The 19,338-nt window shown below is 45.1% G+C and overlaps 1 protein-coding gene across 4 annotated transcripts in view; it reads left to right on the top strand.

Annotated features, from left to right (window-relative positions):
- Positions 1-19,338, top strand: part of NRP2 (neuropilin 2) — a 247,018-nt gene that overhangs the window by 100,383 nt on the left and 127,297 nt on the right. For all 4 annotated transcript variants that reach the window (XM_053366087.1, XM_053366095.1, XM_053366078.1 and 1 more), the window contains exons 4-7: positions 6,805-7,035; positions 9,255-9,410; positions 10,879-11,048; positions 13,875-14,030. In XM_053366087.1, the coding sequence (XP_053222062.1) occupies positions 6,805-7,035; positions 9,255-9,410; positions 10,879-11,048; positions 13,875-14,030 (713 nt within the window). The remainder of the gene's footprint in view (positions 1-6,804; positions 7,036-9,254; positions 9,411-10,878; positions 11,049-13,874; positions 14,031-19,338) is intronic.

The following is a 19,338-nucleotide window of genomic DNA, read 5'->3' as shown; positions in this document are numbered from 1 at the left end:
GTACCTATTTATCTACTTGCACTTTGACGTGCTTTCGAACTGCTAGGTTGGCAGGAGCAGGGACTGAGCAATGGGAGCTCACCCCGTTGCGGGGATTCGAACCACCAACCTTCTGATCAACAAGTCTTAGGCTCTGTGGTTTAACCCACAGTGCCACTAAACTGCAGCTAGTTCAGAATGAAACTTAAAGCTTCTGAGCTCCTCCTTTTGGCTGTGCCAGAGGAAGGAAGGGGAGTGCAATCAAGGCTCATTCATGTATTGATAATCCATAGTTTATTGTTAGGTGAGTCTGCTCATGTGTGATGTAATAGTTCTGGGATCAGTTCTGTAGGTGTACCTGATACCTTTGCAAAACCCCTGGGTTATATATTTAAATACATTTCTTAATTGCATTTGTAACCTGCTCTTCATCCAACATGGACCATAAAGAAGGCTGATCGCCGAAGAATTGATGCTTTTGAATTATGGTGCTGGAGGAGACTCTTGAGAGTCCCATGGACTGCAAAAAGATCAAACCTCTCCATTCTGAAGGAAATCAGCCCTGAGTGCTCACTGGAAGGACAGATCCTGAAGCTGAGGCTCCAATACTTTGGCCACCTCATGAGAAGAGAAGACTCCCTGGAAAAGACCCTGATGTTGGGAAAGATGGAGGGCACAAGGAGAAGGGGACGACAGAGGATGAGATGGTTGGATAGTGTTCTCAAAGCTACCAGCATGAGTTTGACCAAACTGCGGGAGGCAGTGGAAGACAGGAGTGCCTGGCGTGCTCTGGTCCACGGGGTCACAAAGAGTAGGACACGACTAAATGACTAAACAACAACAACTTCATCCAACAAGCTCAGTAGCATAAGTGATGGTTTCCTCCATTCATTCTCATGACAGCAATGAGATAGAGAGGCCATCCCATTGCCACCCGTTGAACTTGACAGATGAGTGAAGATTTGAACTTGGGCCTTCCTGGTCTTGTTTGAACTTGAGTTTCCCTTCCAACTCTAATCTATGAAGTTCAGGCTTCAGCACTGTTTTAAGTGCTGTAAATAGATTTTCCCATAAAGGCAATTCAGAAGGTTCAACTACTGTAAATTGCTGCTGTGCATTTCCTTGAAGATGTGAGTCAGCACATGCATATTCAACTAGTATTGTTACAGCTGCACTGGCCTTCGAGATGCTTCTGGGTTCAATTTGAGTAGTTGGCACTTAGCTAAGAAGTCATTGGGCCCTGCTGTATGCAAAGGGAAGACGATTGTGGAAAGGTCTTTATACCACTTGTCCCAAGGCTGCGAAATGAACTCACCTCCCCAGATCTGTGGTTCCTTCCTCTTTAGCCTTATTGAGGGGAGGGGTGCAAAATGCATATTTTTTGTTCCATCTCCAGTTCAGCTGGCAAGTTTCATTTGTATTTGTTGTTCTGTTTGTGGACTGCTGTTCATGTTGTTTATTTATTGTCCCTGTGCACCGACTGGAGTGCTAGTGCATGAGTTTAATAAAACCAGCATGTCTGGACTTCTGGTTTGATTTCGGGAGGCTTCAACAATATCTTTCGTGACATGGAGAAATTCGCTGTTTGGTTTCTCCAGTATCAGCTGTGCCTCCTCCTCTGGAATGCTGCTCGCTGGGGGAAATGTTAGCATGGGCTGAGCTCTTGGCAGATTCCTCCACCGCAATTCCCATTTGCAGGAATTGCAGGAAATGGTTGTGTGGCTAGGAAGACGTGGTATTGTGATTGTGGAACTGTTGACAGCTGTCTTCATTTTACACTAGTTGGGATTGCACTCTTTGGCTAACTAACTGATTAGTTTAACTGCTCAAAACTGCTTTTGGTCAGTTAAACAAAAGTGCTTTCGAATCTTCAAGCACCAGAGTTTCATGTAAAATTACATTACTTTCAAAGTATTTGTAAAAAACTGTAAGGTGAAACATGCCCCTTCATGTAGCAGGTTCTGTCACGAGGAAGGGGGTGCCTCATCAAAGATGGCGCCTTTGTCATGTATGCCTGCCATCGTCTAAAAATAGAGTGTTTGTTTCAAACTGTTTGTTTTATTTATATGCAAATTTATGCAGTTTTAATCAATACTTAATTAAAAACCCCTATGACTAATCAACCAAGATTTATTCAACTGGGTTCCAGCCCTAACACAAATATTGCTTCCTAGCGTTTGCAGATACATGTGTAGCTAATTGTATATTGAGGAAAACAAATGTGAACCAACTACAAAGAGAAGCTGGCAGGCTAGCATTTTTAATGTTGTATTTCAAATTGTTCTAACCTGCCCTGGGACCTCAGGGTGAAAGGTTGGATAATAAATTAAAATAATAATAATATCCATTTCAATTCTGTAGGTGCGAGAAACCCCCAGAACAACCTTTCCAGCTACTTATTTATTACACTTTAACCTTACTGTTAGTGGCTTATATCCTCATTGTGTCATGTTATACAGGTCCAGCCCTAGTTAGCTTTAGCAATAGAACTGAGTCATGTGGCTTCATAATGTCCTTTGGTCTCCTCCAATTACTTTTGGACTCCTTTGTTACATTTGCCAAGGGTGTTCTGCAGTTGATCAGGAAGGAAGGAGGAAAGGAAGTCTTTGCCGAGTCTCATTTTCCAAGAATTGTTCTGCTACTTTCCTCTCACCTAAGATTATGTCCAAAGTGCTTTTATGTCTGAAATAATGATGGAGCTGGTTTTCAACTTTGTGATATATCACCAGCTAAACATCACGATATACTGACATATCACAGTGTCTGAAATATGGATGGAGCTATGAATCTGGTTTGAAGCTCAACATCAAAAAAACGAGGATCATGGCCACTGGGCTCATCACCTCCTGGCAAATAGAAGGGGAAGAAGTGGAGGCAGTGAGAGATTTTACTTTCTTGGGCTCCATGATCACTGCAGATGGTGACAGCAGCCACAAAATTAAAAGACGCCTGCTTCTTGGGAGAAAAGCAATGACAAACCTAGACAGCATCTTAAAAAGCAGAGACATCACCTTGCCAACAAAGGTCCGTATAGTTAAAGCTATGGTTTTCCCAGTAGTGATGTATGGAAGTGAGAGCTGGACCATAAAGAAGGCTGATCGCCGAAGAATGGATGCTTTTGAATTATGGTGCTGGAGGAGACTCTTGAGAGTCCCATGGACTGCAAGGAGATCAAACCTCTCCATTCTTAAGGAAATCAGCCCTGAGTGCTCACTGGAATTACAGATCCTGAAGCTGAGACTCCAATACTTTGGCCACCACATGAGAAGAGAAGATTCCCTGGAAAAGACCCTGATGTTGGGAAAGATGGAGGGCACAAGGAGAAGGGGACGACAGAGGATGAGATGGTTGGACAGCGTTCTTGAAGCTACCAGCATGAGTTTGACCAGACTGCGGGAGGCAGTGGAAGACAGGAGTGCCTGGCGTGCTGTGGTCCATGGGGTCACGAAGAGTCGGACACGACTAAACGACTAAACAACAACAAACAACAAATGTAGAGCTGGGGGCAGCAACCTAAGGCCCATGGGCCGGAAGGGGCCCCCGGAGGTTTTTTGACTGGCCCACGAGCTGCCCCCAAGTTGCCCGCTCACGCGCCGCGCTAAACCGGCGCAGTGCGATGCCTCTCTTACACGGCGCAGAAAATCGTGTCTGCTCAGACGCCGAAATCGCAGGCGTGCGCAATCCGGTCCACAGAGGGATCTCCGCAGGACCAATCCGGCCCAGGCAAGATAAACCTTGCTGAGCCCTGATATAGAGGCATTGGCTGGCTTTATAGTGTCCCCCGCAATTTTGAGTCAGAATATAATACTGCCAGATCAAAATGATGAAAGCAATATCATTTTTTAAAAAATTATTTAATCGTTTTTTTTCAATACAAACAACAACAACAACAAAACATATACAACAAAAACCACAATAACACTAATAACACAATTTAACAATTCAGATTTGAGTACTGATATACCTCTAACTACACCTTTTTAACAATATTTCCCCACCTCTCCTCCCCCTACTTCCCACCACTGTCCGCCTTATCGCTTAAGTATTCCTTCCAGATTTCTTTGTATTTATCCATTCTTAATTTGTGTCGATATGCAATTTGTTCGTAGGTAACTAGTCTGTCCATAGTGTCAATCCATGTGCTCAATGGGATCTTTTTGTGGCTCTTCCAATTCATCAAGACAAGTTTTTTTGCTTCTAGTATGGCGCGATACATCCATTTTTTTTTACCCCTTGTAATCTCCCACGTTTCCGGTATATAATTTAGAATTAAATTCAAATCCCCTAAATAACAATTTCTTTTTATTACTCTTGCTATATATATGTGTGTGTGTGTGTATATATATATATATATATATATATATATATATATACTCACCTCGCACCAAAATGATGTTATCATTGGGCAGTTAATCATCATATGTAAGTTCTCATTTTTACTTACACATATCCAGCATGAAACCAGTATCATGATATGGACTTGAATCTGGATTTGGATGATATACCGCCCAGTGATTTATGATGTATGGACTTTAAACTGGTTATGGGTGATATATCAATATATTGCCCAGTCCTAGTGGTGTTATGTTCTTAGCGATCATGACTTCCTTCATAGGGAAAAAAACTCATTTTGAAAAGGGCATTGGTTGCCTGGGACACAACTGAGAAATTCAAATGCACTCAGTCACCCGGTAGTTTACTAGAGAGTCATTCAGTGACTGGGATAATATCCCAAGATTTATTCTTCATCATCCCAGACAGTCTCTCTCTCCCACCCACCCTCTCTCTCTCTCTCTCCTCCCTCACTCCCAGCTTTTCTCAATCTTGGATTCCCAGATGTTGGACTATAATTTCCAACCACCCTAGCTAGCAAGACTGTGGTCAGGGATGATGGGAACTGTAGTCCAAAAACATCTGGGGACCCAACTTTGAGAAAGGTTGCTTTACACTCTGGAATCCAATATCTGTAGCTACACACACACACACACGCACACACATAAAGAAATCTTTTTTAAAAAATAACTTTTTATTCAAAATTAAAACAAAACATATTATCCAGAAACATATCATCCTTATTTTCCCCCATTTTCCCTCCCTCCCTCCCCCTCCCTCCCCCCACAGAACCCACCCCCTACCCCCGACTTCCCTCAGTTCCAGTCTTTGATTTCTCTAAAAATGCTGTTTTCTGCATGTTACACAGTTGTAAAAATCCTCAAACTATTTAGCTGATTATTATCAATAAAAAGTTTGTGAATGTTTATCCAAAACAACCAAGGAGTCCAGTTCGCTTTGTTGTGTCTTCAAATACTTTGTAAAGGGTTCCCATTCATCTTTAAAGTCACAGTTATCCTTGTCTCGTAGCTTGTATGTCAGTTTTGCCAGTTCTGCATAGTCTGTCAATTTTTCTTGCCATGATTCTTTAGTTGGGGTTTCTTCAGTCTTTCATCCTTGTGCTATTAAAACTCTCACACCCGTTGTCGCATACATGAAGATGTTTTTCAACTTTTGGAGCAGATCTTTCCCTACAATCCCTAACAAAAATGCTTCAGGTTTTTTAACAAATGTTAAATGGAACACATAAAGAAATCAAAACAACAACTCCTCCTCTTAGGAATACAAAATTTTATTTAAATATCAAAGCACTTTATCTCTGAATTACATATTCAAAGTATATACAGGTCGCGCAGGGTCTTCTGTTCTGTGCCCTTTAGTAATGGTTTTGAAATGAAAGGAGAATGAGAAGAAACCTATTATGTGTGGTCTGTTGTGTTAGCAAATTTGGTGATTTGTTTTCAGATGCCTATATCTAAGCTGGTCAACTAGAGTCTACATTGCCAGGCAATCCAATTAAGACCCACTCATTTTGGAAGTCATCTGATTAAATTAATTTACATAGCCATTAGTTTAACATTGCCATTGTCCATCTTTCATCTCCCTTAAAGGGGCTGAATCTTTTCTCTCTCTTCTAAAATATAGCACAAATGCACACCCATATAGCTCTGTTGCGGTGGTTGTTAGCAGTGTGTTAGGAATTGCTCACAGTTGGAGTTGTGCGTTTTTCTCAGCAACGTCTGTGTAATAAAACAAAAGACGGAACATTTGTGAAAGTTAATCCTCTGTTAAAGCAGTGGAACCTCGGGGTCTTGTAAAATTCCTTGTTCCAAGCCCTCCCCTCCCCTCCCAGTGACCCGTGGGCTGGAGAATTCAATTGTTAATTGTCTGGTCCCTACAGAGCCATAGTTTCTATGCAGTCATAGCCTGAACAGAATGCAACCCCTTTCTCCCCCAAGGCACCTTGGGTCAGCAAGAAATAGAAGGCACTTAGCCGGCTGGGGCACAATGGAGGGCAGTGTTGGGTTCACCGCTAAATAAGTGGTAATATTGTCTGTGCTGCTGGCAGTCTGAAAGCGTTCCATAAGGATGCAAATAACTTGCATTTCTGGCGGTTAGCATGGACAAGTGAGAAAGGCGGTTCTGTTTGTCCTCTTGACCAAATCCCTCAATTCCTACACCCCAAAACGTTTAAAGCTAAGCCACTGTGCAAGCTGCGACTATTTATTTTCGATTTTTATAGTGCTTAAGACGCAGGATTTCAGGTGTCACCTCAGCAAGGCTGCTTTGCTAATTGCCACTCTGATGGAAAATAAAACGAGGACAGTAATATTAATAATTAATACTTTTGCAAGGCTGTAGCAATTTTCCGCATGAGGGATTTAAGTGCTTTCTTAAAAAAAAACCACACACGCAATTATGAATTATGCCTCTCAGCTTGGCTACTGTTAATGTTGATGTGGTATGTTAATGTCCCCTTGTTTCTCGCTATAGGCTCTGAAGATTGTTCCAGAAACTTCACCACTTCGAACGGTACTATTGAATCCCCGGGTTTCCCCGATAAGTATCCTCACAATTTGGACTGTGCTTTCACCATCATGGCCAAGCCAAAGATGGAGATCATCCTTCAGTTTCTAACCTTTGACCTGGAGCACGACCCCTTGCAAGTCGGGGAGGGAGATTGCAAGTACGATTGGCTGGACATCTGGGACGGTATTCCTCAAGGTAAGGATTAAAGTGATGTATCGCCGACGCTCTCTTCCGTGTCTGGCTACTGTCACACTAACAGCATCAATTTTGAGTCTCCAGAATTCCATAAAGGTCATAAATTGCTAACACTTTACGGCTCCATCCAATCTCCCATGTTGTTGCCTTGTCCTTAGCAGGGACCAGAGCTTAAATTGAACAGTGATAGAGTTCCTTTCTATTTCCTGTGCTGGCATTGCACCCGTAGTGTAACTTCAGGTGATGTTAAAAATACATTGAGGCCTTAAAACAACCTGATTCATATAATCAGACCATCAAGTTCAGAAGTTGGCATCTTTGAGAGTTCTTTGAAGTATTCAGAGGCTCCCTTAGCCAGAAAGTATAGAATAGACCATTTTCTACATTGATTGCATACAGAAAAGTTTTGTACGACACCTTGAGAACGATTTTTATGAAAAAGTTGCCGAGAAATGTTATCCATCAATCGGTCAGTCACCGTTTTTCCTGCTAGCGAAACAACGTATGCACTAAAAGTGAAAATAGCTGAAGGTTAGGCTTTCCAATGGCATGAACATGTATGATTACTTGCGTTGAATAAGAACCTCCACCAGGGGACCAGGCAGGAGAGCTCTCTATACAGTGGTACCTCGGGTTACATATGCTTCAGGTTACATACGCTTCAGGTTACAGACTCCGCTAACCCAGAAATAGTACCTCGGGTTAAGAACTTTGATTCAGGATGAGAACAGAAATTGTGCTTCAGCGGCGCGGCAGCAGCAGGAGGCCCCATTAGCTAAAGTGGTGCTTCAGGTTAAGAACAGTTTCAGGTTAAGTACGGACCTCCGGAATGAATTAAGTACTTAACCCGAGGTACCACTGTATGTGATTTCTTTATTTCATAATCCCAGACATGTCTGCTCAAAAGGAGGAACCATTGAGTTCATTTGGACGTACTCCCAGGTCAGTGAGTGGAGCACTGCAGCCGTAATCATTCATGGCCCAAAAACCAGATTGTAGGTAGATGGGGTGGTAAAATTTATGGTGGACTAAACCACAGAACCTAGGGCTTGTCAATCAGAAGGTTGGTGGTTCGAATCCCCACGACGGGGTGAGCTCCCATTGTTCGGTTCCAGCTCCTGCCAACCTAGCAGTTTGAAAGCATGTCAAAGTGCAAGTAGATAACTAGGTACCACTCCGGCAGGAAGGTAAATGGTGTTTCCATGCCCTGGCCACATGACCCGGAAGCTGTACGCCGGCTCCCTCGGTCAGTAAAATGAGATGAGCACCACAACCCCAAAGTCGTCCATGACCTAGACCTAACAGTCAGGGGTCCCTTTACCTTTACTGACCTATGCACAAAATTTGCTGCAGGCAGCATTTTACGCAACAGCCACTAAGCTTAATCATCTGTTTAGGCTGCTATGTTTTCAGAGAAGAGCTCTTGCAAATCTGGGGTACAGAGACACCCTTGTGCAAATTAATTGAAACGAAGCATGCTTTCTATGCCACATCGATCAGTCTGCCAAGCACCCACAAAAAATGATGATTTGGGGATGCTTGTTATTATGGTGTCAGAAGCCTGCAGCCAATAGAAGGAATGATGCGCTCGCCACAATATATTGAGGTTCTACAAAAGAGAGTTATTCCAGAGCTGGAAAAGAGTTATCCTGATGGTACTGGGATATTGCAGCAGGACCTAGCCCCCTGTCACACATCGAAAGTGGTAAAGGAATTCATGACAGAGCAGCAAATACAGATACTTGATTGGCCAGGGAATTCCCTGAACGTAAATCCCATTGAGAATTTGTGGGCTATATGCAGAAGTTGCCTCTGTGCTGTAGGCTGTACGACTACGGAGAAGCTCATTCAGGCGCTGATTCAAGTGTGGTACAGGGATCCAAAAATCAACAGTGACTGTTCGAAACGAGTAGACTCCTTGCCAAACCGTGTTCAAATGCTGCTTAAAAATAGCAGAGGTCATATCCGTTACTAATGTACGTATATGGGAGTTTTGTACAATAAACTACTGTACTAAATTCATTGTTTGTTTCAATTAATTTGCACAAGGGTGTACATGCGAGGGGTTTTCATCCCTGCATGTTTTGATTTTCATCTTGTAGCCTCTGATAATACGGATGGCTTATTTCTGCCCCTTCAAACCTTCCCAAGCGACGTAGGCAAGATGCCGACAAGTTTATCTAACTGAGAGTTGTGCTTTTCTTCTGTTTCTGTTGCAGTTGGCCCCTTGATTGGCAGGTACTGTGGAACTAAAACTCCTTCGGATATCCACTCGACTACTGGCATCTTGTCACTCACGTTCCACACAGATTTGGCAGTGGCCAAGGATGGGTTCTCTGCTCGCTATTACTTAGTTCCGCAGGAGGTGCCAGAGAGTAAGTTGGCATCTTGTTCAGTTGGAGCGTTCGCCAGTATTCCTCTAGTTCCAGATTCTGCACTGGGGACCCTGAATAAAACAAACATGTAGCCACATGTGGGTAACTTTTCTGAATCCCCATCAGAATTATTTTTAATTTTGCTATTTTAATTTCATGGCAGAACTAAAATTTGGTCATCTGGAGCCTCTCTTATTTGTTTTGTTATCTTTGCTCACTGCTAGCACCCAAGCTTCCGCAGCAGATTTAGAAATTGCTATGGAAACCCTAAACCCAAGATTAAAATGTCAAAATTTTGTGAAATAAATTTGTTCAGAAATGTTTCAGATTGGAGTTTTGGGTATGCTCTACATAGGAGAAGGAAGGAAGGAAGGAAGGAAGGAAGGAAGGAAGGAAGGAAGGAAAGACACTTGAAGCCATATTGAAAAAGCATGAATTTGAACCATTAGAATGTTAACAGTTGTCTCTTCCTGTAGTGCAGAGCTCGGCAAGGCTTAGCAGCCATGAGCCAGATCACTCCCGCAGAGATCGTCCGTGGGCTGGGCCAGCACAGCATGACTCCGGAAATCGCATCTGCACATGCCCAGATGCCGGAAATTGCACCTGCGCAGAAGCTATTTTCAGCATCTGGGCATGCGCAGAAGAGATTTTCGGTATCTGCGTGTGTGCAGACGTGATTTCCGGCACTGCTTGGTGACTCGCCGCGCTGCACTGGTTTAGCACAGCGCGCGGGGGACTCGCCGAGCGGGCGGCTCGGTTCAGGGGTGGCTCGTGGGCCGGTAAAACGGTCTTTGTGGGCCACAGCTGGCCCATGGGCCGCACGTTGCCAACCCCTGCTCTAGTGTGTGACATCATATCTTGGTTTTTTTTAAAAATCTTCTTTTTATGTCATGGGTTCAGAGCCTGTGCTACTTCAGAAGTTGTTGGACTACAAATCCCATCACAATCCCTGACCATTGAGCATGCTGGCTGGCCCACCCCTGTTGTAGGACAACAACAGCACACAAAAAACTGTAAATGCTGCGGGGGGGACGACCACCTAAATATAGAGATGATTTGGAAATTAGCTATGCACAGCTGCAATATATTTAATCACACTTGGAAAATTGAGGGCTTTCTTCAGGCTTTTAGTGAAGAATTCCAGTTTTCCTTGCACTTTGCAGAAGATTGCCAGGCAAGGACGTTCCCGACCTGCCATAGTTGCAGCCCTTTGATGCAGATGAGAAGGGATTTGATGGAGCTCCAGATGTGGCTGTTTCTGAACATTAATATTTCATCAGCTTTTCATAGGTGCATAGAGACAATTCTATTTTGTGCTCATTTTTGCAGACACATGTTTTTTTAATTCTTATTTTATTTGATCGGATGTTACGAGGCCATTAGCGGCGTTTCCCTTAGCGGAGCTCCACAGATTCGTGGAGGGGGGGGGCACGCGTTTCTCTTCTAATCCACTCTCCACCTGCTGTAGACTTTCAGTGCAACAGCCCGTTGGGGATGGAAACCGGCCGGATCTCCAACGAGCAGATCACGGCCTCCTCTACTTACTCGGATGGCAGATGGACCCCACAACAAAGCCGGCTCAATAGTGATGACAATGGGTGGACTCCTAATGTAGATAACAACAAGGAATTCCTGCAGGTATGTATGCCCAGCTCCAAGAGAGCAATTGGCAGAGGATAAGCGGTACTCGGTAACTAAGGAGGGAGAGCAGCACGATTCAGAAAGGCTGGTACCGAAACCATAATATCCGGCTTAGCAACAGTTGAATTGCCAGGCAACTGGTGAGATCTGATGTTCAAGCCTTTGTCATCAAACACATGGCCAGCGAGAGTCCCCAGCTAGCATTCTCCTCTATGAAAAGCTTGGCTTGGCATGGGCTGGCATGCTGTGTGTCCATGGAAGCAGGCTTGGCAGGGTGATGTGAGGGAAGCAAGTGTCTTTGTTTAGACACATGGTTTGTCTTGGCAGGGAGCTGCCACTGCCCTCTGGACTTTCAGGTCGCACACACACAAACAAACACACACACACTTTCTCCTTAAACCAAACTGATTGCCATGCTGTCAAATTGACCCCGGTACATGAAGCTTGTAGAATCTCCTTGTTGCATGCTGGGAATCAGCAGGAGGGCATTGAGCTGCTGTTTGGCAAAGGCGGCGTGACTCTTGCCTTCATGAACTGAAGGCAGCACTGTTAGGCCATTAACATTCCTACAGAAGTCTCGGCTTGACCTGGTGGCCCCTGAGCCTTGATGGGCTTTCCAGAGGGCTAAGAGGAGAGAACACGCTGCCGCTTACATGCCCCGTCGACTCCGCGACAGATCGAAAGGAGCGGGGCTTTCCCGCGTGTGCTAGGCGAGTACAGCTAGAACAATATTTATTCTGCCGGGGAATCTCAGTGCATACCAGCAGCTGGGAAAACCAGCAGGAACGTACAAAAGGAAGGCTTTAGCAGGGGCTGCACAGGACCATTTCATGGCAGCAAAAAAAGTCATATGGGTTGGATGGAGAACCGTGTGGTGGGATGTGCTAAAGGGCATTCAACACGGGAAGTACTGGAACAAATGGAGCAACTGTCTGACTCTTCATGGCGCAGTTATTAAGCCAGCATGTCTCGATAAGCTGCTGTATCACTAAAAATCTCCAAAAAGCACTAATCGGACACCACGACTTAATCTTACATGTGAAAGGACATGGCCCCCCCCCAAAAAAATAATGCATGCTGACCTCTTTTCCACTGCAAATGAGGCAAGAGCTTAATTTGGGTGAAGATTCCCTAGTTTGAGCTTTGATTTTATTTGGATTTTAAGAACATCAAAGCCAAAGTTCTTTATTCAGCTTATGGTCAGGGGCTCCTCCCAACACAATACTAGCACATGCCTTGCCTGAACCAGAAAAATGCTTTTTCACTCCTGAAATCTGTCGGCATTTGCTTGCAACAGACTTAGCAAGGCATCGGGGGGGCGGGGGGGGCGGTCCCACTGTATGATTAATGACATAATGGTAAAGGGGCACACAGCCTGTTTTTGCTCAAATTACTTCCACTCCAATGCATAATTTTTATCATGGCTTGCAACTGAGGCTGGTACACAGTTGTGGTGGGCATTTTTTAAGAGACATAGTAAGGATTTCATCCCAGAGATCTTTACCGTTCAATCTGACGAAGCAACGGGAAGTGGGCGGGGGGGGGGCACTTTCAAAATGTGCTTCCCTCCCTCAATTATGAACCTTGCAACAAAACCAGGCAGGCTGAAAACATTTCCTTCTATGGCTCACGGGCTGCCACATCTAGGGATGTTAACTCAGCTGGTCTGAAAATTGATCCTATTAAGTTCTTATACTGGAACAGAGCTTAGACAGAATAGGCAACTCTAAACATGGCCAGTGGCAAAAGCTACAGCTGCGTCACAGTGATCTACTAGAAATGAAATACCGCCATGCTAATTTATACCAGCTGAGCACCCGATCCTCAGGTCTACTTTCAAACATAGCCTTCTTAAAGCAGCTGCAGCCCAACATGGCGAGTCCTGAAGAATGCCTTTAGCAAAACACACTACTATTGTATGCTGTTGGTGGCTCTGAGATCCATTGTGGCTCATGATTCCATTTGTATAAGGTAAAGGTAAAGGGACCCCTGACCATTAGGTCCAGTCGTGGCCGACTCTGGGGTTGCGGCGCTCATCTCGCTTTATTGGCCGAGGGAGCCGGCGTACAGCTTCTGGGTCATGTGGCCAGCACGACTAAGCCGCTTCTGGCGAACCAGAGCAGCGCACGGAAACGCCGTTTACCTTCCCACCGGAGTGGTACCTATTTATCTACTTGTACTTTGACGTGCTTTCAAACTGCTAGGTTGGCAGGAGCAGGGACTGAGCAACGAGAGCTCACCCTGTCGCGGGGATTCGAACCGCCGACCTTCTGATCGGCAAGTCCTAGGCTCTGTGGTTTAACCCACAGCGCCACCCATTTGTATAGCCTGCCTTTATTGGCACCCAAGGCCGTGTACATGGGTTCATGTCCATTGATCCAGGCATTGACCTGTCCCAGACCTGCTTCAGAACAGTGGTGGCCTCATGTGCCTTCAGACCAAACCCATATGTCTTCACGACTGCTGTCGAAGGATGTGCTCACTGCAAGTTCTGTGTCGTCGGCTTCCTCGTCCTCACCCTCTTGATCAGTGGCGTAGCGTGGGTTGTCAGCACCCGGGGCAAGGCAAGTAATTTGCGCCCCTAACCCGTGGATTTGCCCTAACCCCAGATGTTGCGCCCGGTGCGGCCGGCCCCCCCTGCACCCCCCACGCTATGCCACTGCTCTTGATATGCAGTTTTGTCTCATTTGGCGTCTGCAGACGCTGCTTCAGGAAGGTTGTATCTGCCAATATTTCAAGCAAAGAGCAGGTCTACCTTATTACTGCTGAACTTACGAAGCTCCTGTCGTTCTTCCTTCGCCCTCCTTCCCCCCCCCCCCACAGGTGGACCTCCGCTTTCTGACGGTCCTGACAGCCATTGCTACTCAGGGTGCCATCTCCAGGGAAACCCAGAATGGCTACTATGTCCGGTCGTACAAACTGGAGGTCAGCACAAACGGGGAGGACTGGATGATGTACCGTCACGGGAAAAATCACAAGGTAAGTGCTTCCTCTTCCCCACAACCCCCTCCCCCCAAAATAATAATTCCAGACTGCAAAGGATTCTGTTGATGGTCGAATGGAAGGTCTACATTAACTTGAGTTGTTGCTTTTTTTGCTGCCTTTTTTTTTGTTCGTTTGCTTACTGCCAAGATGCAAAACATGGAGCTGTCGCCCCTCCCCAAGTAATCTTTATTATCTCTTGAGGGGTGAGGAAACAGTGTTCCTCCTTGACGGGGGGGGGGCGGGAATCTGGCTGCTGTTGTGCTTTGCTCAGTGGAGAGAGCCTGCGGTACGTCTGTGGACTGCAAATGAAGGGGAAAATGCTTCTGCAGCCCGTGTTTTGCCATAGAAGATTCATTGAGCATTTATGGCCCGAGCCCCGTCCACATGCTGGGTTAACAATCACAAACCGCATGAAACTGCAGTTCAGGAGTTATTGAGGCTTAGAAAATGAAAGGGCACAAATCCTGAGAGGGGATCACAGTGTCCTAGAGAATAAAGCCCGACGATAAATAACGAGGAGAAATTCGGTTTGTCAGGGATAGGGGATCTGCAGCGGCGGCGGCAGCCGTTGGTTGGCAGTGATGCATTGACCTCTCTCTGCTTGTGCCTCCTCTGTCTATAAATATGGCTGTGTTGACCCTTGCTGATCCCTCAACCTCCGAATGCTTAGTGTTTGCTCAGTGGGGGGGAGAGAAGGCACTTACTTTGTGCTTTGGGCAGGTGTGCGAGAGAGCAGGCCGCATGGAGTGCAGCTGTTTATAATAAAGCTGTCTCTGCTCCTGGGATGGCATGGAGCTGTCATTCATCTTTGCCTTTGTTGTGGAGGCGCTTCTGAACTGACCCTCGGTGCTCTCCGCTGCAGAATACTGTAGAACACAAATTCAAACTTTGCCAGAGCAAACCCACCTTAAGCTAAGAGGGAGGGAAGCTTCTCGAAGATGCAGCGAATGCTAGCTAGGAGCAATAGAAACTTCGGCTTGGCTGCTACCAAGGTGAAGGTTGGGGGCACCTCTTTTATTCCCTCTTCGTTTGTCTGTGATCCCGAGACAAGCAATTCCGCTCAAACCAAGCAGCAAGTAATTCCACCCAGAACCCAGCACCTTCAAACTCCTTCCCATCTAGTTTTGTAATCCAGAGCTGGGGGTTCAAGTGGGACTGTTTTTGTGGATCGCTCAGCCCTGAGTGCTCACTGGAAGGACAGATCGTGAAGCTGAGGCTCCAAGACTTTGGCCACCTCATGAGAAGAGAAGACTCCCTGGAAAAGACCCTGATGTTGGGAAAGATGGAGGGCACAAGGAGAAGGGGACGACAGAGGACGAGATGGTGGGACAGTGTTCTCGAAGCTACCAGCATGAGTTTGACCCAACTGCGGGAGGCAGTGGAAGACAGGAGTGCCTGGCGTGCTCTGGTCCATGGGGTCACGAAGAGTCGGACACGACTAAACGACTAAACAACAACAACATAGGGAAGATTACTGTATTGTTTTCTCGGGGTGGGTGATACCTGGTTTTCAACATCGCGATATAACACCAGCTAAACATTGCAATGTATCAATATACCACAATGTCTAAAATAAGGATGGAGCTGGTTTTCAACTTTGTGATATATCACCAGCTAGACATCGTAATATACCGATATACCACAAAATTTCAAATAAGGATGGAACTAAGTAGAGGCATTGGCTGGCTTCATGGTTTCCCCCACATTGTGATTTTTGTATAGCATCAAATAATGATCAAAAATTATGAAACCTATATCACAAAATGGATTTCCAAACCGGTTTTGGACGCTCTGTCGATATTCCGCCCAGCCCTAATTGTTTCGCTTCCTTGGAGTAACAGATTAGGTTTTCCAGAATGTGGTATTCCTTTTTTTTTTAAAGATATTTATTAAAATTTTCAAAATTAATACAGTAAGAATATAAAAAGTCAAAAAGAAAAAGGAAAAAAAATACGAAAAAACAGAAAAAAGATACATAAAAATTAAAAACACATTAAGTTCACCAAAATTTACTTTCATTGACATATTTTCCCGACCTCCTCATACCTCCCCTTTTTGTATTCCAATTCAAATTATTGATTCAGCAAATCCTTAACCATAATTCTTAACCTAATAAATTAACATGTTATTCTTTTACTTTTACTCTTTCATCCATTTCCTCAATTTATTTTTGCTAACCTTATTTTCCTTTAATTTAGTTCATTTTAAAAAAACAACAACCAATTTTACCTTATCCAAACTTAAACATCAATACTTATACATCAATACATATTCTTAAAACATTCTTTCTAAAGTCGACCCAAATTCCCTTCCACGAATTTCCCAAATTTCATAAACATTACAAAAACAAAAATAAAAGCAAAACACATTATACTTATGTACCCTTTGGATTCCCAAACCCCACCCCACCCTTTCCCGGTTCCAGTCCCCAACAAATGTCCATCAGTCTTAATCTACTATTTAGCCTGGAGATCTCACATCCGAGGCCCTTAATTCTCTCTCAGTTCCTCTCTGCTGGTTTTTTTGATAGTCCTTAAAATTAAACACCAACTCTCAGAGAAGCTCTGGCCCTTCAGGATCCATGTTTCTTTCAACCAGTCCTCCATACTTAAAGGTGGAACCCAAATCTTGTTTCTTACTCCTTTCAAGTCCAAATGTCCCCAAGGCTCCAACCTCCACCTTGAGCAAATTTATAATCCTTAGGTCTTTGGATCTCCACATAAGGAGATCTTTCCTTTCTTCAATCTCCAATTCAGGCCAGATTTTCCACATCAAATTCTTATTTTTCTTCATTACCATCATGTCAGGCCTCAAGTCCTCCTTCATCATCTGCAGCTCTTCAGGGACAACATATGTCTCCTTCTCCAAATTCTCAAAGTTGTCAAGTTTCTCTTTCTGTTCAGTGTTCCAGATTCAACTCCTTATCAGTTTCAATGATATTGTTTACAGTTGAGTCCAGAGTTGTAACATTTATAGCCAAAACATCAATTTGGCCTTGCAACTTTCCCAAGAGAACAAAGACTCTGTCCAATTCAGCTTGAATTCTCCCTTCTCCAGCCATTCTTGTAATGTCCCAAATCCCCCTCTAGAGGGATTTTGGTTTCTTAGTGTTCATTCCAATCCAAGTCCAAAAATCCAGCTAGTTTGTATCAGTTCTTCCTTGTTTTCAACAAATTATAACAAAAATTGTAACATATATAACCAGCAGAAGCAACATAAACTCTGTGGTATTCCTGACCAGAGTTTATTGCGATGAAATGGCAGCCCAGGCAGGGAAGAAGCAACACACTGCAGTTATCAGAGGTGATGTTTTGGCCTCCATAAAAAGGTCCAGGTGTGGCTTGAGGATGTGAGACCTCTACTTTCAGAGGTGTTCTGAGTGCTGCTCTGCCTCTGTCTTTCAAGCCAGTGTGGTGTAGTGGTTAAGAGCGGTGGACTCATAATCTGGTGAACCGGGTTCGCGTCTCCGCTCCTCCACATGCAGCTGCTGGGTGACCTTGGGGCAGTCACACTTCTCTGAAGTCTCTTAGCCTCACTCACCTCACAGAGTGTTTGTTGTGGGGGAGGAAGGGAAAGGACAATGTTAGCCGCTTTGAGACTCCTTAAAGGGAGTGAAAGGCGGGATATCAAATCCAAACTCCTCTTCTTCTTCAATGGCTGCAGATTTCCCCCTGCTTCAGTGCATGCTTTGTTTCTTCTGGGCTCCACGATTTAAAGCACCTACGATGCCCAAGTGGCTTTCAGTGGGATGTGGTCTTTCCCTCCTTCCTTTAATGCCCACCCACCGAACCTACCTGCCTTTGTTTTATCTTAGTTACATTTAAGGTAAAGGTAAAGGGACCCCTGACCATTAGGTCCAGTCGTGACCGACTCTGGGGTTGTGGCGCTCATCTCGCTTTATTGGCCGAGGGAGCCGGCGTACAGCTTCCGGGTCATGTGGCCAGCATGCCTAAGCCGCTTCTGGCGAACCAGAGCAGCGCACAGAAACGCCGTTTACCTTCCCGCTGGAGCGGTACCTATTTATCTACTTGCACTTTGACGTGCTTTCGAACTGCTAGGTTGGCAGGAGCAGGGACAGAGCAACAGGAGCTCACCCCGTTGCGGGGATTCGAACCGCCAACCTTCTGATCGGCAAGCCCTAGGCTCTGTGGTTTAACCCACAGCGCCACCCGCGTCCCTAGTTACATTTAGGATACCCAAATATATATATGCTCCCATGCAGATCTCGTTAAAGGAAGGGAAATAATCTTTAGAGTTGTCATCATCAGGCCTTTGGATGAACCTGAGCCAAGGTTAACCTTCTGGCAGGAGTTGGAGAGAGATGATTCATGCGAGATTATATCTGCAGCATTCACAGATCTGGAGAACTAGTTAAAAATCATGCTCGGGAAGAAAAGGCCATAAATTACTCGAGATTGTCACTTGTAGGAAATTTGCCGTTCACAGCAAAGGGAGGTGTGAGGTGGGTTTTGATAAGTCTTTCTTGTCACATCTGGTTCTCTTCTTCTTAGCCCATTTAGTATGGTAAGCCCTGGTTGCTCTCATCTGGAGCAAATAGGGTGGAGCCAGTGACTTCGAAAGCTGATTTGTCCCAGCTGAGCAAACCCATCGTTTGATATTAATCCAGAAATCTAATTTCCTTCAAAGCTATTCCCTCCCTACCCAACAAACTCAAGATTCTCCCCACCCCCATTTTAAACAAAATATGCCCCTGTTTTAAACTGGCCTCGGGCTGGAATTAGACCTTTGACAGCAAATGTGGAATCCTGAGCAGAGCAGTGTGGTGTTTGGGAGTAGGGGGAGAGAAACATTAACATGGGATTTGCAGGAGAAAAGAGTCAGGCAGGAGGGACAACACCTAATTCTGCTCCCCACCTTCTGTCGATCGTCCTCTTTAGTTCCTTCTTCCAGTCCCTCTTCCCTCCTAAATTGAAAAACCTGATCCAGCTGGGTGAGGACAGAGACTTGGGTGGATTGTGAAGAAGAAGAGTTTGGATTTGATATCCCGCTTTATCACTACCCGAAGGAGTCTCAAAGCGGCTAACATTCTCCTTTCCCTTCCTCCCCCACAACAAACACTCTGTGAGGTGAGTGGGGCTGAGAGACTTCAGAGAAGTGTGACTAGCCCAAGGTCACCCAGCAGCTGCATGTGGAGGAGCGGGGAAGTGAACCCGGTTCACCAGATTACGAGTCCACCGCTCTTAACCACTACACCACACTGGCTGAAGGGGTTGCAGAGGAAAAGCAGCCTTCAGGGAAAGGATTAAGGCCCCCATCCCAAGTTGTGCTGATTACAGTGGTA

The sequence above is a fragment of the Podarcis raffonei genome, chromosome 1 (genome assembly GCF_027172205.1).
Source record: "Podarcis raffonei isolate rPodRaf1 chromosome 1, rPodRaf1.pri, whole genome shotgun sequence".
NCBI classification, from domain to species: domain Eukaryota; kingdom Metazoa; phylum Chordata; class Lepidosauria; order Squamata; family Lacertidae; genus Podarcis; species Podarcis raffonei.
Note: the sequence above shows the minus strand (reverse complement) of the source record. Positions and strands in the feature narration are given on the sequence as shown.